We start from the raw sequence: 22872 nt of genomic DNA, 5'->3' as shown, positions 1-22872 counted from the left end.
ACTCAAATAACACATCTTAGATCTGAATGAATGAAATATTCTCATTGAATACTTTGTTCTGTACAAAGTTGAATGTGCTGACAACAAAATCACACAAAAATCATCAATGGAAATCAAATTTATTAACCAATGGAGGCCTGGATTTGGAGTCTCACACAAAATTAAAGTGGAAAAACACACTACAGGCTGATCCAACTTTGATGTAATGTCCTTAAAACAAGTCAAAATGAGGCTCAGTATTGTGTGTGGTCTCCATGTGTCTGTATGACCTCCCTACTATGCCTGGACATGCTCCTGATGAGATGGTGGATGGTCTCCTGAGGGATCTCCTCCCAGACCTGGACTAAAGCATCCGCCAACTCCTGGACAGACTGTGGAGCAACATGACGTTGGTGGATGGAGCGAGACATGATGTTCCAGATGAGCTCAATCGGATTCAGGTCTGGGGAACGGGTGGGCCAGTCCATAGCTTCAATGTCTTCATCTTGCAGGAACTGCTGACACACTCCAGCCACATGAGGTCTAGCATTGTCCTGCATTAGGAGGAACCCAGGGCCAACCGCACCAGCATATGGTCTCACAAGGGGTCTGAGGATCTCATCTCAGTACCTAATGGCAGTCAGGCTACCTCTGGCGAGCACATGGAGGGCCGTGTGGCCCTCCAAAGAAATGCCACCCCACACCATTACTGACCCACTGCCAAACCGGTCATGCTGAAGGATGTTGCAGGCAGCAGATCGCTCTCAACGAGAGCTCTGTCACGTCTGTCACATGTGCTCAGTGTGAACTTGCTTTCATCTGTGAAGAGCTCAGGGCGCCAGTGGTGAATTTGCCAATCATGGTGTTCTCTGGCAAATGCCAAGCGTCCTGCATGGTGTTGGACTGTGAGCACAACCCCCATTTGTGGACGTCGGGCCCTCATACCATCCTCATGGAGTCGGTTTCTAACCGTTTGTGCAGACACATGCACATTTGTGGCCTGCTGGAGGTCATTTTGCAGGGCTCTGGCAGTGCTCCTCCTGTTCCTCCTTGAACAAAGGTGGAGGTAGTGGTCCTTTGTGCAAGGAGCCATTCTGTATTGTATTTTAGCAAAGATTTTAATGAAAATGGGGGGAAATAATGATTTTATCAAGCATGGTGAGTTTTACACACCTGATTTAGTCACTTGTTACCAGTGACCGATTTATATTAACACTGAGTCTGCGGCCCAAAGTATGCAGCCGGCCCACTGGCAACCCCAGATCTAAAACACTGAACTTCTCTGACATAAAATATTATAAGTTTACTTGTGAATTGAAATGTGAATCTAGATCATCAGTTGTCTCCTTGAACAAACAAGTTGAAGAGGTGCCTTCTATTTTTTAATGTAGATGTTTTGTAATAATATTATTCTGCTGGATTCCTCCGTAATGTTTCTCTCTGTCTGCTCCTGCTCATTACTCTTCAACCTCAGCTCTCTCTCTCTCTGTCTTCATTGGTCTCAGTTGTTCCTCATCTCCTCCTGATTACCCTCACCTCCTTATCCTGCCTGCTCTTCACTCTCTATATAAGCTGTTTGGTTTTCATTGTTCTTTACTGTTTCTACTTTTTGCCTTCCCATTCCATGCCAGTCTCATTGCCTATGCTCCTTGTCCTGTTTTCACCAGTTCTGTCAACTCCCAAACTACTGTTTGCACTTTGGTCCTGCAACAAACCCCTAGTTAATGACAGAGCAACATTAAAGAAGCACCTCTCACCTGTCTGGATATTTTCAGAAACTACCTATTAATGTTTTTATGAATATGTCATGCATAAATTTTAGAAAAGTATCTAATTCAATTATGAAGAATAAAGTTGAAACCGTTTTCAGTGATTTACCATGTAGCTCAACCTAAACATGGGTGGTTGATTTGCTATTGTATTCATCCAGCTTCCCAAGTCATGTTAATTTTGGATTTCCTTCCCATTAGGCGATAGGTGGGTATACTCACCTAGAGTGTTCACAGTGACAACCTCGCTGAAGGGGCCTGTGCCAAGCTTATTTTGAGACAGGACACTAAACTGGTATGTTGTCTCTGGCTCCAAGCCCGGCACCACCATCCAGTCCTGGCCTCCAGGTACTGGTATGGAAACCCAGTCGTGTGGACCTAAACGTTCCCTTTTCAACCTGAATAGAAGTTAAGGTGAGATGTAAGTGGAACAACAGGAAAAAATGACACAGCAAACAGACAGTAAAATAATGGAACTGTCTAGGTATTTATCTTTATATTGTCTCTAACACTTATTAATACCTTTAAAAACTCCACAAATTGTGGAACACAGAAAGTCAAAAAAAGGAAAATAGCAGAAAAATGTCCTGGTATTACTACAGCTTTTGGGTAGGTCAGGGGAAGGGAATCTAGATATATGATCCTATTGATGTGTTTCACTTCTGTGATCAGAAGATTCTCACCCCTGAATGCAAAATTAAATATGGCTACGATGTGTATATTATTATCAGCATGTATGCCTGGTCAAAAGGCAAAAGAATAAGCAAATCTGACAATTGTCCAACTTGCTTCTGGCACATGGTTAGGTCGGATGTAACGTTAGAGATCTAACTTCTCACCTCCAAGGAACAGGTAATGTACTCTGTCTCATTTCTTCACTATAACATGGCCAGTTTTATTAGGTCAATTCAGTAAGAATTGACCTAATAAACTGAATTAACAGCCCAGAATTTCTTTAGGGCTTCTTACAAGGGTAGATATTAAAAGTGTAATGATTCTCAATAATAAAAAGTACAGCATGGCACCTGCTTGTTTACACTAATTACAACCCCAAGCTGCAGACCGCTGGGCTTAGCTTCAGCTTAGCAGTTGCCTAGGCAGTAAATCAGACACTTATCCTTTTGTTGGGAGAGTCTTTCCTTCTGCTCGATAACTGTTAATCATGTAAACATTCCAGTAAAACATACATAAACTAATACATTTTATTCTTGATTGTTAAGAACATGTCATCCACTTAACAGTTATTGAATCATGCTGCGTTCAACTTTTCAGCTTGCCCTTTAGCCATGCCATACGCTCACACTGAATGATCTTCATCACTAACCAAAGCAGACAATTACACACATGCAATAACTACACAGCTGTATCTAGAGCACAGTTTAATCCATACATTTATTTATTGTAAAGAAATGTAGAAGTAATTATACTTATATAACCAATGGTGCTAAAGAAATATAAAAACTGCCTGAAGTCCAGTTTTTTAAAAAGGTTATCAATGTATTACTGAGAACGATCACATTTCTACAGTTTATTTAATACAGTCCCTTGAAGTATTCATACCTGTTGACCTTTTCCACCTTTTGTCGTAATATAACCACAAATTTCAAAGCATTTCATTGGGATTCCTTTTTAATTTAATTTTTTTATTTATAAATGAAAATCAGAAAAGAGTGGCATGCATTCACATTCAGTCCCCTTTCCTCTCATTTATCCAAATAAAGCCCAGAGTAATCAGAAATCACCTGTTCAGTCCAGCAGACAAAGAGTTGGGCCAAAGCAGGGCACAGCTGTTAACCTACCAAAGTAAAGGTAGTCACCTAAACCGACAGGAAGGGTAATGAAAGCAATAATCAGAAAAGCAGCCCAGAGATACATGGTAACTCTGGAGGAGCTGCAGAGAACCACCGCTCAGGTGGGGGAATCTATAGGCAGGATAAATACAGTATTAGTCCAGTACTCTACCAAAGTATAGCCCTTATGGATGAGTGGCAATATGAAAGTCAATATTAAAAGAAAGCCATAAAAGACCCAATTTCCAGTTTGGCACAACTGGAGGACACAGCAAACCTGCAGAAAAAGGTGCTCCGTTGAGATGGGACCAAAACTGAAATGTCTGGCTACCATATACAGGTCCTTCTCAAAATATTAGCATATTTTGATAAAGTTCATTATTTTCCATAATGTCATGATGAAAATTTAACATTCATATATTTTAGAGTCATTGCACACTAACTGAAATATTTCAGGTCTTTTATTGTCTTAATACAGATGATTTTGGCATACAGCTCATGAAAACCCAAAATTCCTATCTCACAAAATTAGCATATTTCATCCGACCAATAAAAAAAAAGTGTTTTTAATACAAAAAGCGTCAACCTTCAAATAATCATGTACAGTTATGCACTCAATACTTGGTCAGGAATCCTTTTGCAGAAATAACTGCTTCAATGCGGCGTGGCATGGAGGCAATCAGCCTGTGGCACTGCTGAGGTCTTATGGAGGCCCAGGATGCTTCGATAGCGGCCTTTAGCTCATCCAGAGTGTTGGGTCTTGAGTCTCTCAACGTTCTCTTCACAATATCCCACAGATTCTCTATGGGGTTCAGGTCAGGAGAGTTGGCAGGCCAATTGAGCACAGTGATACCATGGTCAGTAAATCATTTACCAGTGGTTTTGGCACTGTGAGCAGGTGCCAGGTCGTGCTGAAAAATGAAATCTTCATCTCCATAAAGCTTTTCAGCAGATGGAAGCATGAAGTGCTCCAAAATCTCCTGATAGCTAGCTGCATTGACCCTGCCCTTGATAAAACACAGTGGACCAACACCAGCAGCTGACACGGCACCCCAGACCATCACTGACTGTGGGTACTTGACACTGGACTTCTGGCATTTTGGCATTTCCTTCTCCCCAGTCTTCCTCCAGACTCTGGCACCTTGATTTCCGAATGACATGCAGAATTTGCTTTCATCCGAAAAAAGTACTTTGGACCACTGAGCAACAGTCCAGTGCTGCTTCTCTGTAGCCCAGGTCAGGCGCTTCTGCCGCTGTTTCTGGTTCAAATGCGGCACCTGTAGCCCATTTCCTGTACACGCCTGTGCACGGTGGCTCTGGATGTTTCTACTCCAGACTCAGTCCACTGCTTCCGCAGGTCCCCCAAGGTCTGGAATCGGCCCTTCTCCACAATCTTCCTCAAGGTCCGGTCACCTCTTCTCGTTGTGCAGCGTTTTCTGCCACACTTTTTCCTTCCCACAGACTTCCCACTGAGGTGCCTTGATACAGCACTCTGGGAACAGCCTATTCGTTCAGAAATGTCTTTCTGTGTCTTACCCTCTTGCTTGAGGGTGTCAATAGTGGCCTTCTGGACAGCAGTCAGGTCAGCAGTCTTACCCATGATTGGGGTTTTGAGTGATGAACCAGGCTGGGAGTTTTAAAGGCCTCAGGAATCTTTTGCAGGTGTTTAGAGTTAACTCGTTGATTCAGATGATTAGGTTCATAGCTCGTTTAGAGACCCTTTTAATGATATGCTAATTTTGTGAGATAGGAATTTTGGGTTTTCATGAGCTGTATGCCACAATCATCCGAAAATAATGAACTTTATCATAATATGCTAATATTTTGAGAAGGACCTGTAGGGTTCTGTGTGCGGTGGAAAACTAACACTGCATATCACTCTGAATACACCACCCATGGTGGTGGCAGCATCATGTTGTGGGAAAGCTTTCCTTTTAGCAGGGGCAGTAAAGCTGGTCAGAGTTCATGGGAAGATTAATGGAGGTGAATACAGGGAAAATACAAGGAAATCCTGGAAGAAAACCTGTGAAAAAGACCAGAGACTGTGGCAGAGGTTCATCTTCCAGCAGGATATTTATCCGTGACATATCAATAGAGTTAGAATGGTTTTGATCATATTCATGAATTAGAATGCCCCAGTCAAAGTATACAACTAATTTCCAATAAGAATCTGTGGAAAGACAAGAAAACTGATGTAATTTTCTATCTATCTGACTGAGCATGAGCTTTGTGTCAACATGTCCTAATCTGGTAGATCTGTATCCCAAAGACTTGCATCTGTAATTGCTGTTAAAGGTGGCTCTCCAAAGCATTGACTTAGGAAGACTTTTACAAAACCATGTCTACTTTTACTTGTACTTCAGTTATGCCCTATATTGTGTTGGTCTAAAGCATACAATCCCAATGAAACACACTGAAGTTTGTTGATGCAAAATGAAAATTTGAAAAGTTTCATGGGGTATGAATACTTTTGAAAGTTTCTGTATATCTTTTTAGTGTGCAGCATGACAAACTTGGCTATGTAGGAATTCATCCACAGCAACCAATCACTGAAGTTTGAAGGCACATCTAAATGACAGCAGCACTGTAGAGACATAATGATCACAAAGGCTTGCTGTCAGTATGAATATCTTTAATTAAAGCAGCTGTCTGCTGGTTTTCCTATTCGTTCTGCTCTCTGGTTACTTCACTTTATTAATAAAACATGATGGGTTGCAGTGATCAGAATAAAATTAGGATTCAGCTGATTTTTTATAGCACATCTGAATCAAGAATTATTACCTCTATCGCCTCATACTATAAATATCTTTCTTTTTTTTTTTAATTTAAAACAGATTATTGCACACTGTATTTACCGACACTTCTTATGAAATTTCTTCTTATGAAACATACCACACAGTTATAGCTATGCATACTGTTACAATATTGACAGTGCTTGGATAGAAGGATGCAGAAAACTAGAGTTGGCGTCTGGGCTTCATTATATTATTCTACAGCTTATTTAACAGACATTCATATTTAATAGAAACAGAAGTTGCATTGAGCCAATGTCCACACCACGGTTGGGTTTTTGGGGTAGCAATAATGAGTGAGCTATTGGCCACCCTATCTACCAAGCAAAATGTTTTTGTCACTTTTCATCTCGTGAATGTGGCAGAGGGTTCAGGCTGCAATGTGATCAATAAAATCCTCCTCTCTTCATTGTTGGGTTGAGAGATGGCTCCCTTTACTCTCCCACCATCATCTCTTCTCTGTCTAGCAGGAATACAGTTGTGTTCTCAAATGAATGTCAATTCATTTGAGAATTTTTTGTTTTTAAAGGTTTTGTTGATTACCTTTATGTTATCAGTATCATACCTGTAATAGACAGCAGTCAGCAGCTCTAAGTCTAGAGAATTCAGGAGAACATTTCCTGAGGAATTTAAGCTAATGACTACTCAGAGAAAGGAGTAATTAGGAGTCAAATTCTGTCTACTAAAAAAAACAAAATAAAACACTAACAAATCAAAAATCTATTTAAATTGGTGCTCTCTGTTGTTATAGCCAACACGGAATTTAATCCTAACCCCACAACGTTAGACTGAATAAAGATTTTAACACTGACCTTTAAAACATTTATGGCTAAAACTGTTTTAACAATTAATGTGTCTAGTCAACAGGAAACAGCTGACACTGATTTTAAAGGGCTTATTTTATCTTAGTTTGGAGCGAGAAAACTGAGAAAACCTGATTGCTGTAATCTAAATCCATACCAACAGCCATTTACAATGCACTTTTCTGACAATATGACAGTAAATGGAGGCAATCCTTTATAACACTAAATATGCAATAAAACACTGAGTAATTACATTTTATACTGAACAAGAGTGCCACTGTTAATTATTGTAAACAGAAATCAGACTGATTGAAGACAAAATAAATTGCTAACTGGATGTGTAAAGGCTTACTGGCTACACAATAAAGGACAGGGGGAGCACTCTTACTTTCCTAAAAGATCCTGATATGCAGGAATAGTGGGTGAGATTTGTGAAAGTGAATCAAATAATTGTTGAATGAAATCTAAGCCGGTACCACAGCAGCTTACGAGATCCCTTATTTATACTCCTTGTCTCGCATCATTTCAGAAAAACCAAGGTAGTAAAGATTATTACTTTATCACAGTTTGCAGCAATTAACACAGATAATTTGTTTGAATGGTATAAATTTCATCTTATATTTAACTTGCTCTCCAGACTGTATACGTTTGCACAGATTGCTATTATATTGCACAATGTATTCATGTAGTAAATGTTAACCACAACAGACATTTCAACTGAGGCCTTTTTAAACAGCCAAGCAGAGCAATGCAGCAGCAACAGCAGATAGAGTTGGGTCAGGTTCAGTTAGGTTGCAATGATCTTTTTTGTCTAAAAAACTCACTGAAACTGGATTTCCATGTATTTTCCCATTTCTGCGGTTTTACAACTGCTCTGAACGTAACCCTAGAAAAGACATATTGAGCAACAAAATAAGGACATAATGAGAGAAGAAAAAGCAGGAAGCAAAGCATGCTGGGATGACTCACACATGGCCGTACCAGACTGAGAATGTCTGCCCGAAGCCTCCATCATAGCTAGCCTCCCAGGATACGTTAGCCCTGGTGGAGGAGGCTGCGACGTGGATGCTGGTAGGGGAGTGGGGGCTTGTGCCTATAGAAACAGGAAGCAGTTGTTAAAAGGGCATATTAGTCACTGACTGCTACTGTGAAGTCATTCAGTTTATCTACCAAATTAATTCACTGCGAGCCTATCATAGGGAGGTTGAGATCCCAAGCAACCCAATGTACATTCATGGAAAAACAAAGTTAACCTGACTGTCCATATAGTCGCATGAAAATCTATACAGCCCATCAATATGACAAAAAGGCCATCTGTCCTCCATCATACTACTGTGACAAAATGGAAAATCTTTAAAAGGGCTGACAATCTTCCCAGGAGAAGACACCCAATAAATTCCTTCATAAGACCAGGCACTGTTTGGAAATACAAAAAACCAAGAGCTTTGTTGGAAGTATGATTATTGATTAATTAATATTTATCAAGAATTATAATTAACAATCATAATTTGACAAAATACATTTCTTAACCAAAATCCTCATTTATGAATCGAAGACCAGAGATGTCTTCTGGTGTTGTAATTGTGGCTCAACGCCTTTGACAATTACAACCGTTAAATACTCGGTAATAATTGATAACTATTACCAGAGATGTTACTGTGTAATCAATCGTTTCTGCTGAAACGTGGGGAACTTTTAACCTTATTTTGACAGACGAATAACTCTTACACAAAATAAACACAAACGACTTCTCTTTATCTATGTGAACATTTATTAAATCACAGCCTGGTACAATCCGCTCTTCCGATTTAATAATCTTCACCTCATCAAACATGCAAAGTTCTACACAAAAAGTGGGTAAAACACCTAACTAAACAAAATAAAGCAAAACAGCAGTGAGTGCATATGCGATCAAACCAGCAGTTATGGCCAAAGTGATAATATGACAAGGGAATATGGTGTTGAATGAAGCTTTGGGAGCGCAGCCCGCCAGAAAGTGTAGCTCAGTGAAATGCACCGTCATAAAACATCCCCCAACTCTGGGCGGTGGTGAGCACGCAAAGAGTTATAAAACGTTTGGCGGCAAGCTAGTAAGCAGTAATGTTGAAGACAAAAAAAATGGTGAATTTCCCCATGAGGTTATTATAACAGTTCAGTTTCACAGCGCACCTGCGCGCAGGTGTTTGCACGGTAAAGACACATTTGCGAGACACGGCGGTCTCCGAAAGTACCAGCAAGTTTCAAAACAATGGCATGCACATACAATTCAGAACACATTAGACTCTAAATGGCGACTCGAATCACACTAAAAGTTGCGTCTCCTTGAAACTCCGTGGTTTTGGTTACGTGTTAAACTCACGTCTTCGATCGGCAAAGTGAAATTTCTGGCCTTCTCATTCCAGAAACCTCATTCATGAATTTTGCGTTGGCCAACGAAGGAGAATAAATGAAATCCACTTGGGACTCTTCTCCAGAAGTGATGCGCTTCAGTTGCTGGTCGGGTCTCCAGCTGAAAAAGCAAATGGTGGGTCGTCTCATCCTCTGTTATATAGTTGACAGTGGCCTCAGGGCTGCGACGCCCCGTCTTATCAGCCGCGGGGGCCGCTGGGTTTTGTAGGACAGACTATCCTGCGGTACAAAATGGCCGATGACGTTGGAAAGGCATAATGGCGTCCAACAATGTGCAAATGGTCTAATATTCAGCAAACAAGTGGTCCAACAGCTTCATCTCAGACTTTACAGGACTCAGTTACAATGCTGCATAACTGTCACGGTTTACTTTATATTGGACCCCAGAATGCAGACGAGCAGGTAAGTGAAAAAAAAAGTTTAATAACAAAAGCTCACTCACAGCAGGAGGCAGGAACAAAACAAACGGGCAGGCAAGACAGGCATGGCAAGATCAAAAAGACAAGACTTGGTTTTAGAACAAGACATGAGCATGAAAGATGTTTCCGCAAAGACAAACAGAGCAGGTGTGAATATATCGATTGAAAACCAGGTGGAGCAAGGAGACAGATTAACTTGGACAGGTGAGCCGAATAAACTTAATTGACAGAACAAAACGTGGCTGCTGCAAAAACAGAGACTCTAATAAACAAACTAGAAAAACATGAAGCTAAAGCATAACCAGGAAAATAACAGAAGCATGATTCAAAATCTATGAAGAATAATAACAAAAGAACGAGTCAAAACCTTAACTGTGAAAAACATAAGAAACCCGAAACCAAAAACCAAACAACCCTACATCATGACAATAACAGTATAGCTAGGATAAAAACTGAAACAGGTATGGTTTGTTTGGAAGGGCTGAAAGAGAGAACCTCTTCTAAAAATGATTTGACAGCAAAAGGTGCATCTGAATGAAGCACAAGATGTATGGAGCAATTTTATTTAGACAGATGAGACAGTGTAGATTTTTGATCACAATACAAAGTGCCATGTTTTTTGGATTCTTCATAAAATGAAGAACATTATGGAGGACCCCGAGCATCCTCTTCATGAGACAGAGGCTTCTTCAGATCTGCTGTAAGACAGACCAGCTACAGGAGATCGTTCCTGCCCACAGTCATCAGCAACTTCATCAGCTCAGAAACCTGTATATGAGCTACAACAACATTTAATTTCTCTTTGGGATTAATAAAGTATTTGAACTGAATGTTAGAAGAAAACCAAACCCATCTTATTAGCACAAACACCTCATACTAACTGTTAAGCATGGTGGTGGGGGACTGATGATATGGGCTTATTGTGCAAACACAAGACCTGGTCACCTTGCAGTAACTGAGTCAACGTATTCTGGAGTCAAATGTGAATCCCTATGTCTCACAGATTTGGTTTGGCAGAAGGACAATAATCCCAAACACAGCAGCAAATCAACAGTAGAAGGGTTGAAAAAAGAATCAAGGCATTGAAATGTCCCAGTAAAAGTACAGTCCTTAACATTTAGAGAGCTGAACATTAATGAATCCCCAAAAGATTCTTCTACAACAATCTGGGGGACCAATTGCTCATACAGAAAACAACTACAGCAAATTATCCCTGCTAAACGTGGTTCTACAGATTATTGAATCATGTAGTGTACTTAGTTTTCATGTGACTTTATGTCTGACCTTCTTGAACATGACTGCTTAAAAACAAGACAGTAAAACAGTGTAATGGTAAGTTTTTACATGCGTGGAATGTGTGAAAGTACCTATGACTTGGACATGCGTGCTGGCAGTGATGCTTGTGGCAACGTTGGTAGCGACACACTCCCACTCCCCGTGGTCATCCTTTGTGAGTGACTTCAACTGTAAGTTGCCCCGAGGCAGAACATTGTGCTTGCTTTTACTGGGCTTTCCTACCTGCAGTCCGCCCCACCCGAGGAAAAAAGAGGACTGAATGAACGAGACACACATGCAATACAAATCCTAAACTTTAAAGAAACAGGGAGAACGTCATCAAGAGGTTTCTGCAGTTCCAATTTGAGAAGTTTCCAAAACTAAACACGAAAATATGAAATGTGACACAGCATAAGGCCCTGATTAATAAGAACTCCAAGAGAGGTTGGTAAACTGTAGCTATAGTGTAAGATGTGAGGGTGGTACCTTCCTCCATGTGATATTTGGAAAGGGATCTCCCTCTGCCTCACAGGGGATGACAAGTTCCCTTCCAGCCTCCTGCCTGTACTCCCCTCCAGGAACCACAGAGAATTTTGGAGGGTCCTGGCCATGCCATGGTGAAACAGCCAGAATGATTAGGTAAAACACTGAATGTGCCTCAAGTGTTGTACATTTTTTGCATGTTTACCGTTAGCACCAGGGGAGCAGGAGGAGACCATCCCATGGAGCCCAGGGCATTGTAAGGCATGCAGGTATAGGTGCCAAGAGAGTCCTCTGTCACCTCTGCAACACGGATGCTCCCATCATCCATCTGGCTCCAACCAGGGTACTGTGAAAAGAGAATCCATTGACAGCAAATAAAGAGGCATAATGGTTTTTTGATTGCATAACATATTTTATATAAAATCCCAAATATTTTAATCTATTCAAAACATAGATGATAAAAATCAAGGTTGATAAAAATCCAGAATGGTTGATAAAAATCAAGAAACAGAATTCTTCAAAGCTTTGAATAGAATAAAGATGGAATTAAATAAATGTGTCCAAAGCTGAAATAAATCACCTTGTCTATCCGTAGAGGGAGACCATCTTTTTTCCACTTCACCAGAGTTAGAGGGGGGTTGGCATCTACTGGACAGCGGATGAAGCCTGGGAGACCAATGGCCACATAAATGACAGATGGCATGTTTACCACACGGGCAGGATCTGGTGATTACAGAAAGCAAAAAGGTAACTGATAAAACTACTGGTTGTAGTAAGGGGAACAAATTGTCTAGTTGTAGCAACATATGTGTGAGGAAGCTTGGGAAAACTCTCAGTTTTACACAACAGGCCCCTGGCTCAATAACAAATTCATTTACCTTTAGTAGAGCACAGCTGGTCTCAAAACAGCATGTGTGTATATCTCTAATTTTGTGTGCTGTTCAGTCTTAAATTACTCTGCATATCAATTTTATTCCCAATTACATTCTGTGAAAATCTGCAACAAGTGAATGTGTGTGATATAAACAGATAGAGTAAACCAGGGCATGTTACTGTGAAGTGTCATCTCTGCGGTCCAGATATTGAACTGATAGCAGTAGGTTTTTCGCCCATATTATTTACCCAGAGAGTTAACCAGTGTTATTTTGGCAACAGTTTACGTTCGTGTTGCCGACACTGCATGTGATGTCAGCTCAGCTGTTGCTAAGCTACAGACCTAACACACCAATGCGTTTGTGGTAATATCTGGTGATTTAAAACATGATTCACTCTCTGCTACCCTGTTCAAGTGTCTGGGACTCCACCATCTCTAAAGCAAGACCTCTTCTAGGCAAATCAGATCACAATCTTGTTTTTCTCTGCTCAAAATATAAGACCCTTGTTCAGAGGCAACCTGTAATAAAGAGCACTGTGAGAAAATGATCAAAGGAAGCTGAAGAAGCTCTGCAAAGTTGCTTTGAGGCTACAGACTGGGACGCACTGTGTCAGCCATATGGAGAGAACATCAATGCCATGACTGAATGTGTAACCGACTATATAACTTTCCGTGTGGATAATACCATCCACACCAGAACGGCGAGATGATTCCCCAATAACAAACCCTGGATCACCAGTGACCTGAAGGACCTGCTTAACAAGAAAAAAAGAGCCTTAAGAGAGGTAGACAGTGAATTATTGAGGAGTTTACAGAAGCAACTTAAAGTCAAGATAAGAGACAGCAAGGAGGTGTACAAGAAGAAGCTGGAGAGCAGCTCCCGCAAAATAATATCAGAGATGTGTGGACAGGGATGAAGACGATCACAGGCTTTAAGCAGAAAGAAGATCGGACCGATAGACATCTGAACAGAGCCAATGAAAAAACACTTTTTTTCATAGGTTCAGTTCAGAAACAAGCTCAGCATCCTCGTCTCCTGCTGTCCAGTAACACCTCAAATGTTTTATCTTCCACCTCAGCCATGGACCCTTCTGCTTCTACATGTTTGCCTTCAACCAAATCAGAAGATGCTGATGCTCCCTTTGCCTCCCCCTTCCACCTGTGTGTCTCAAGAAGTCAGGTGAAGATGCAGCTGGAGAAACTGAACCGGAATAAGGCTGCAGGTCCAGATCATGTCAGCCCTAGAGTCCTGAAGGGCTGTGCAGAGCAGCTCTGTGGGATTCTGCAGCACCTCTTCAACCTTAGCCTTACCCAGGAGAAAGTTCCAATGTTGGGGAAGGCCTCCTGTCTTGTTCCGGTACCAACGAAATCAGTCCTCTATAGGGATGGGTACCGAATTCGGTACTTTTATAGGTATGAACAAATTCCGTCGGTACTGCCGAGTATCGATTCACGTAAAACCAAACGGTACCATGTTTCGGTACTTAAACGCATCATTGTGACACTGAGGAAGAGTGGGCGATTTTCCATGCCGGACATGAACACAGCATTGCACACACAAGAGCGTAATGACGTCAGTAGCCTCTGGTACCGTCAACAAAGCAAACATGGCTGATAGAAAGCGCTTCAAAGTATGGCTCTACTTTCTAAAATGCAATGCAGATTACGCTCGCCGCAATATTTGTGATGCAGTGTGCAAAACCAGCGGCGGGAATGCTTCTAATCTGAGGAAGCTCCTGCAGCGTTTCCCCCACCACTATTCAAGGGGGGCGCCCCGTCCCGCCAACCAGACCGCCCGCCCCCCAAGAGGATCACAGCATGTAGTAATAGTATTTTTTCTAACAGTTAATGTCATTCATTTTAATAGATCACGTGTCCTGCGTCGTCGCTACTCTACTTTCTATGGCCAAACTTGACAAAAACTAGACAAAAACACACTCCTCATACTCTGTGCCACCAACGCTGACGCTTACACACTGATTTACGTACGCTCGCACAGGTGAACACAAGTTCCTGACAGCGGACAGGAAAACATGCCGCTAAAACCTAGAAAGTAGGCAAGGATATCTGCGGTTTTAAAAAGCGCCAAATTTAGTTTTGATGGCAGCACTTCCTCTCCTGCGAGCAGCAGCAGCTGCTAACTCTCCTACTCCTGGTACATATGGCAAAGGTAGAAGTACACAAAATAAACCAAGGTGGGTGTTCACGCCATGTGATTTCTGTCCAATGCTCTGAATGTCAAAGTGAAGAAATTCAGTGAAGCGCGGGTAAACGGCCGTAGTAACTATGACTGAGTGTTTCTCGCCCCGCCTCTGACACGCAGCTAAAGTCCAGTCACCACCGAATAAAAGTTTTTGACCTGGCTTGGCTGTCGGAGGTGAAATTATCCCCCTGGATCTATAAGACTGGTAATTAAATACATACATGATGGATAGAGAAAAGAAAGAAAGAAAACGATGGAAAAAGACAGAAACATAAAGATGTGATAAAGAGACAGAAAGATGGAGAGACAGTTAAAGATAAATAAAAAAAGAGATATTCATATATATAAATCCAGTAGGCAGAAAATAAACATTTCAGAGTTTGTTTTTTTTTTCCCGTAAGAATGTTCTGTTGAATATGTAGACAGCTTAAACGCCCTGCAGTCAGAGGAAACCATGTGATGGTGTGGGGTTGCTTTGCTGGTGACACTGTTGGGGATTTATTCAAAATTGAAGGCATACTGAACCAGCATGGCTACCACAGCATCTTGCAGCAGCATGCTATTCCATCTGGTTTGCGTTTAGTTGGACCATCATTTATTTTTCAAAAGGACAATGACCCCAAACTCTTTGAATGAAAAGGTGTGTCCAAACCTTTGGTCTGTAATGTAGATATTGAGAAATAAATATGGTAAATTAAAAATTTTTGAGATTTTATTGTTAAACAAAATAACATTTATTACCACATAAACAGACACAAAAGTACCAAAAACCGGTACCGTTGAGTACCGGTATTGATTCTCAGGTACTGGTACTGGTATACACCTGTACACCTCAGACTTCCAGTACAAGACAGACTCCTGTCATCTGCAGAAATACTCGGATGATTCTGCAGTTGTGGGGTGGATCAGAGATGGACAAGAAGCTGAGTACAGGAAGGTGGTGGACCGCTTTGTGGCATGGTGTGGAAACAATCATCTCATCTTGAACGTGACTAAAACAAAGGAGATGATTGTAGATTTTAAGAGAAACAAGAATAGGTCAAAAATTATTTCTATCATGGGAGAAGAAGTGGAGGTGGTGGAGGAGTATAAATACCTCAGTGTTCACCTGGACAACAGACTAGAGTGGAGATGCAACTGTGAAGCCATCTACAAGAAGGGACAGAGCAGACTGTACTTCTTGAGGAAGCTTAGGTCCTTTGGTGTTTGCAGCAAGATGCTGCATATCTTCTATAGGTCTGTTGTGGAAAGTGTGATCTCTTCTTCCATCATCTGCTGGGGAAGCAGCATCAGAGCCAGGGACTTAAAAAAGCTCAACAAGCTGATAAAGAAGGCTGTCTCTGTTCTGGGGACTCCTCTGGAACCTCTGGAGATCATTGTGGAAAGAAGGATTCTTCATAAAATGAAGGACATTATGGAGAACCCTGAGCATCATCTTCATGAAATGGTTGTACAACAACAGAGTGTCAGATCTGCTGTGAGACGGACCACTACAGGAGATCCTTCCTGCCCACAGCCATCAGCATCTACAACGGCTCATTGAAAAAACCTGCAGAATATGATCTACGACATATAATATGACATTGGATTTCCCTTTGGAATTTGTAAAGTATTTTTGAATTGAAATTGAACTTAATCTAACATGCTATCATTAAGAACAGTTATTATCTTACCTGCAGTAGATACACCCTTTTTAAGTCTTTAGTTTGCATAAAAGCAGATTAGTTTTTCAGAGGCTGAAGCTACCAGCTAGTCATTGTAGGGCTCAGGTAAGATTTACTATCTTCTGCAATTTTCTAAACTTTTACACCTTAACCATGCTTTTATTACACAGATAGTGACATAGTGGGAAGTAGCACTTGCATTTAAAACTGTGGTAGCCTGTTTTCACAAAGAAATACCATCTCATGTGCAATATGTAATGCAACATGTTAAGTGTATCTAGCTAGAAAAACTGCTCTGTTAGAAAAGTTATATGCTAGAGCCACACTGATCAGAATTTTGTGCCCGATTAGTTTTGTAAAGCTTTGGCTTCCTCCAGCGAGTTAACTGATTTCAGTTTCTCTTTAAGATAAATGATATAAGATGATATAAGAACAGCATTTGTTTTGTTTTTGTAGTTTTGCTGACGTTACTGGTCCTTCATTGAAAAAGTAAATGTAAAGCTCAAAATATTTTTTTTCATATGTAAGTCTCTTCGAGCTACAGCATCTGTAAATGAACAAGGACTTCTACATAAACAACATTCTAATGTAAGCATGTCTACGGTTTAATAGTTTACACTAAAGCATTTGTATGAACCACTATAAGGCTTTTCTGGCTGGAGATGTTTAAAGGTGAAATGCAATTTTGGCTTGAGCCCCATTTATTAGTCATTAGCTTTAGCCTCTAGAAATAAAGAAATGAAAACGAATGATAGTTATGTGCTACAGATAAGAAACTGTTTATAATCTCTCAACAGAATCCCACTTTAAAAACAGGTACATTAGAGAACATATACACAAATGTCCTATTTTTGTTTATCTCAACTACAGTATGAGACAACAGTCAGGGCCATCCATCCATCCCTCCCTCCGTCCATCCATCCATCCATTCATTCATCTTCCACTTATGCTAGGTCCTGGTAAAAGGTCCAGGAGGGAAACCCAAATATTCCTTTCTCCGGCGACACCCACCAGTTTCTGGGGTATCCCAAGGAGTCTCCAGGTGAGACGGGTTATATAGTCCCTGTAGGCAATTTTGGGTCTTCCTGGAGATTTCTTCCTAGTGGGACATGCCAGAATACCTCCAGAGAGGCGTCCAGGAGGCATCCTGATTAGATGCGCCCCAACCAGCACAACTAACTGTATTCAATAAAGAGAAACAGCAGGTCTACTTCGAGCTCCCCCAGATGACGGAGTTCCACACGCTCACAGGAGCTCTGTCATCCAGAGCTCATAACAAAACATAACACAATAAAGAAAACAAACTATAAATCTGAACACATTTGTTAGCATTAACCAAGCCATGGGATTTATTTATAGGGACTATCTTTGCTGATGATGTGGAAAAGTACTAAAAGAGCCTCAGGTATATGTTCATGTCTTCTGACATTGGAGTTTATTCACAGTAAACAATTGAAATGAAAACTAAACTGAATTTACATCTAGAACAAATGCTTCAATTCAAGGTTTTAGTTATTCTTTCACTGAATTGTTGAAGTGTCTTACTGTAGAAATTATTGACTTTTTGGGTTATGAGACACAAGAGACGATGTTGTCTTTGTCACAAGTGATGCTCAAATCTGCCTCAAAAAGTATCAACTATTTTTTTCTAAAAAATCAATCACATTTCCAGGTAAAGTGTCTTTATAGTTAATCCAAAGCCACATGTTTATTACATTTTTTCTGGCTTCACTCTCAAACCGGTTGCCATGCAGATGGCATCTAATGGTTGTTAAAGCCACTTGGTGATCCCAAGATGAAACATTTTGTAGTGAAATCTTGTAGTTACAGTGAGGTTTAAAAATTGTGTGCCTCTCCTACCATCCTCCTTACTGTGTGGTGGCCAGATAAGTGAATCTTCTGAGTCCACACATTTTTTATGAATTTAAATTTTCTCAAAACAGAACAAATATGTGTTATGCTCAATATCCTTCTCTGCAAGGCTTGCAAGAAATGGGAATAAACCTTTTAGAGTTTTCCCTCTGCATCCTAAAGTCCTTCTTCAACTGGTGTCTGATGCGGTCAATGGACTCCTTTAGAATAAGTAAACATGGGAAAATGACGTCACCAATCTAAAAATAAAATGGGACAAAAAAGAGGGAACATTCTGTTGATTCAGAAATTGGAGGACAGGCCGAACAGAGTGATGCCTCACTAAGGTCAGGGAGGAGAGAGCTTTCCATTATGAACTGGGTGATAAGCCTGACAGATGAGGTGACTGAGTGGAGGGAAGAGCAATAGAGGGAAAATATATATGGCTGAGCGTGGGAAACAGGACAGGTGAGAGACAGAAGTGACTAGATGACGTAAGGCAGAGTGGAGCTGCTGGAGGAGAGCCAAGAATGGGATGCTGGCACTGTGAAGCAGGGAAAAAGTGCTATGAGGAATAGAAAATGAACAGCTGAACAAATGATTGAGTGAGGTGGGAAAGTTAAATGTCTTGAACAACTTAAGATATACAGCCTGCTATCCTGAAGCCCAGGCTGTTCCCCCAGCATCTCTGTGAGCCCAGAGGAGCACCACCACTGGCACCACAGACAAAAATATCAGCCAGGTTTCTAAATATAGCACTCAGAGAGCCTATCGCTCACGACACATTTAGTTCCCACTGATGCTGTGGGGAGGTTATTCACTGGCAAGGTCTTCAACAAAAAGATAGGATAAGAAAAGATACACATGGAAAAGAGAGAACACTGATTGATAGAAAGGGAACAAATGGAAAAGAAGAACATCTGAGGAAATAATAGAAAAGAAAGAATCAGAGAGCCCCCTGCAGTCTGATGAGAAAAGTCACCAGTCTTATAGCAATGATGTAATCCCCCCCTTCTCACTCCCCCCTCTCTCCCTGACTGGTGTTGCCTACCTTTGTTCACACACAGAAACACAGACCACAGACATACAGCCATCCATGGAGTCAGGGTACAGAAGAAATTATAAATGTCTGCTGCTTTAACTAGCGTCACCGGTCACCAATCGACGAGGTCTCACATCTTCTCCTACCTCTCCCTGTCTGCTCCAAAAACCAGATACATGCTTTCTGAAGGCACAAATTCAGATAGACACGAGCCAGGAGTGACTGCTGAACTGGTGGAGTGTTACAGCTCCAAAATGAGGGGGTGTCAACACATGATGAAACAGTGGTATGGAGGGAGGTAGGGAGAGACAATATGTGTTAGTGAGCACATAAATATATACGAATACAAATGAGAAATATAGAAAGGATATAGGAAAATGAGAGGTAGGGAAATGAGGAAGGAAAGCAAATATAAAAAAATTAAAACTGTTTTTGAAAGAAAACTATATATACTATATGTTACCTAAGAGAAGGAAGCAAGACTAGTGGAGGGCACTAAGTGGTTCTATGGCATAGAAACTCAGCATGGGATTATAGCTGAAGGAAATGATCGTCGGTAATGATCTAAAGCAGTGTCTGGTTCGAACTTAAACAGATGAAAAGATACTCTTATCTTTATGGATAAACAGAGATGAATAGGTAAAATCACATATTTGCATACAACTGATAAAAAATATGTCACACTGTTTTACACAAGACAAAACTTTTCATTTTTTTAGGTCAGTTACGATTACCAAAATCACTTCTAATTGGCAAATGCCAGAAGATTGAGAGAGGTTTTTATACTATTCTCTTCAAACTCAGAAGTTTACATCCATCAATTCAACTGATCTGCTACCTACGGTGGGAAGAACAAGTATTTAATACGCTGGCGATTTTGCAGGTTTTCCCACTTGCAAAGCACGTAGAAGTCTTTAATTTTATGAAAGGTTCTCTTCAATTGCGAGCGATGGAATTTAAAACAAAAATCCAGAAATCACAGTGTGATTTTTAAGTAATTAATTAGCATTTTATTGCATCACATTTGATCACCTATCAACCAGTAAGAATCCCTGCTCTCACAGGCCTGTTAGTTCTTCTTTAAGAAGTCCTCCTGTTCTCTACTCATTACCTGTGTATATAAGTGGTTTGTTTATTGTGGATCATGACAATAAGGTCCCATAATCTAGAGTCTGAACATTACAGCTGCTAAAATCCATCCATCCATCCATCCATCCATCCATCCATCCATCCATCCATCCATCCATCCAGTTTAATATCTGCAATCCAGACACAAAGAACTCAATACATTGATTGAACTGCCATCCAGCCAATTACAGCAAGTCAATCAGCAGAGAAAGGACAAACACAAGTGTCTGTCAAGCTAATTACTGTTGTCAGTGAATGTGCTTGACAAAAGCAACAGCAACATTAGCATAGACTCAGCAAATGGAGCTACGCTTTGCAACCCCATATTTAAATTCCTTCGAGTCAGATTTAAGCGCTGTTAATGTGAGAGCAAAAATAATCAACAACCTCCTTTCCTTATTCTTCTTTCAGACAACTATAACTATAAGTTTGAGAGCTTGCCAGTTAAGAAACACATTGTCAGGATCTGCCATTTTGGGTTTTGTGGTGTTTACTTAGGTTGTTCTCATGTGCTTTCTGGTTAGTTATGTGCATTTATGTCTGGCTAGGTTCTTGTATTTGGTTGGTATTTGGTTTCCCAGTAGTTCTGTGGTCCTTAGTCTTATTAGTTCCTTTTCCCTCATGCTTTGTGTTATTTTCTCCCAGGATTTGTTATTGATTATAGTATAGTTCTCTTGGTTAGTCCCTCATGTTTCAGTTCCTGTCTGGCAGTCAGTTATATTCTGTTAGTATTTCTGTTCATTTACATTGTTCTTTCCATGTCATTAGAATTAGTTCCTTCTAGAGTTACTATCTTATGTTAGTTATGTTGTAGGTTTCTTATCCCTGCTCTTCCCAGTTAATTTAATGTTTGTTTCCCTTAGAGTTGTCTCTAGTTTAGTTTCCCCTCCTGTCTCTGTGTTTCCCAGCTCTCATAGCCATAGAAACCTATCCCCTCAGTTCCCTACACCTGGTCTTCACACCTGCTAGCTATCATCTGATTACCTGCCTCTCTCATTCATTTCCCTGTATATAAGCTTACCGGTTTTCCTTGTTTGAAAATTTCGTTGCACCCATGTGGAGCAATGACAAATAAAGAATTCTATTGTTCCCCGTCGCCGCGCCTTTCTTTCTACCCAACTGTCATGCTTCAGCCAGAGACCTGCTATGTTCCTAAGTTCCAGACTGTGTAGTTCCTGTTCAGCTTTGTTGCTTGTAAGACTTTTTTTGGACCTGAACTTCTGGCCTGAGAAAACCTGCACTTTCAAGTATTCGAATAAATCATATCCCAACCTATCATGTGGCTCCAGAGTATCTCACTGCATCCTGGTCCAACTCCACTACCACAAACCCTGACACACATTATGCATTATTACAACTAATATGCTTGTAAAGGATTATCTTTGTTGTCACATTTGTTTTTCTCTGGTGGTTTTTGTCTCCCATACTTTGGAGAGACAACCACCACATAAACCAAAGCAGGACATTCACTGTTGGCCAGACACTTTAAGGGACACAGTGCCCCCTTTATGTTTAGGCCAAATCATAGATAAACAAGTCAAACAAATTTTTTGGGATAAAACCCAAAAGATTAATCAGTTTTTCAACTACTTTTATAGGAAGTACAATTTCAGTATTGTCAGACAGACAGAATCTCAGGACTAAAACATGTTGGTATCCAGTGCATTTTTAATGAGACACACTAACTTTGTGCTGCAGTAACATAATGGACTTCCAATGCACAAGAGGCTTATTTGGTAAACAATATTTATTATCAGATGAAACTAGTAGAAGTGCTTTGAGTGTAAATAACCATGCAGAACCATTACAATGGAGAAGGCTGGTTGTAAAATGTTCAAATGTTAACTGTAGACAGCGAACTCACATTGCACTGATAGGTAGGCAGAGGCAGACGGTGGTGTGCCTAGGCTGTTGCTGGGGGAACATGTGTATTTCCCAGTATCCTCTGGCTTGACTTGCACAATGATGAGGGAACCGTCAATGAGAATACTGACTCTCCGCTTGAGGTCACTGTAGATATGAAGAGAAGCAGTGGGATCTAAATCAGTCAGTCACAGCAGATCTGTTTAATCTACGACTAGCAACCTGGAAGTGGAGTTCTAATGACACATTTTTACAAAAGTAACTTCAGCAAAGTGTGAAACATTTAGTGGCAGATATCATCTAGATTGCAGCTCCTGTCTGATGGTATTTTTCAGATGTTTTAAGAAATGTTTTGTCATTTACTGAAAGAAATATATTAACAAATATATTCATCATTTCTGCATAATGTCAAACCTATGTAAAAATGATGACAATACATCAAGCCAGTCTTGTCCTTTTTTGCTCATTTCCCTGTGGAAGTGTAGGTCTAACTCGGTCATAAAAGATGCTCGTCACTGAGCTTGATCT

The 22872-nt window shown here is 40.6% G+C and overlaps 1 protein-coding gene across 4 annotated transcripts in view; it reads right to left on the bottom strand.

The window, feature by feature from the left end:
* LOC124876431 (protein turtle homolog B-like) overlaps positions 1-22872 on the bottom strand; it is a 211011-nt gene that overhangs the window by 69475 nt on the left and 118664 nt on the right. For 3 of the 4 annotated variants that reach the window (XM_047379184.1, XM_047379187.1, XM_047379186.1), the window contains exons 7-13: positions 22346-22491; positions 12300-12442; positions 11925-12065; positions 11723-11839; positions 11329-11479; positions 8103-8226; positions 1971-2146 (exon numbers count right to left, since the gene is read on the bottom strand). In XM_047379184.1, coding sequence (XP_047235140.1) covers positions 1971-2146; positions 8103-8226; positions 11329-11479; positions 11723-11839; positions 11925-12065; positions 12300-12442; positions 22346-22491 — 998 coding nt within the window. The remainder of the gene's footprint in view (positions 1-1970; positions 2147-8102; positions 8227-11328; positions 11480-11722; positions 11840-11924; positions 12066-12299; positions 12443-22345; positions 22492-22872) is intronic. The other variant, XM_047379185.1, reaches the window with a different exon arrangement.

The sequence above is a fragment of the Girardinichthys multiradiatus genome, chromosome 11, assembly GCF_021462225.1.
Source record: "Girardinichthys multiradiatus isolate DD_20200921_A chromosome 11, DD_fGirMul_XY1, whole genome shotgun sequence".
Taxonomy (NCBI): Eukaryota; Metazoa; Chordata; class Actinopteri; order Cyprinodontiformes; family Goodeidae; genus Girardinichthys; species Girardinichthys multiradiatus.
The sequence above is the reverse complement of the archived record's forward strand: the minus strand, read 5'-3'. Positions and strand labels throughout refer to the sequence as shown.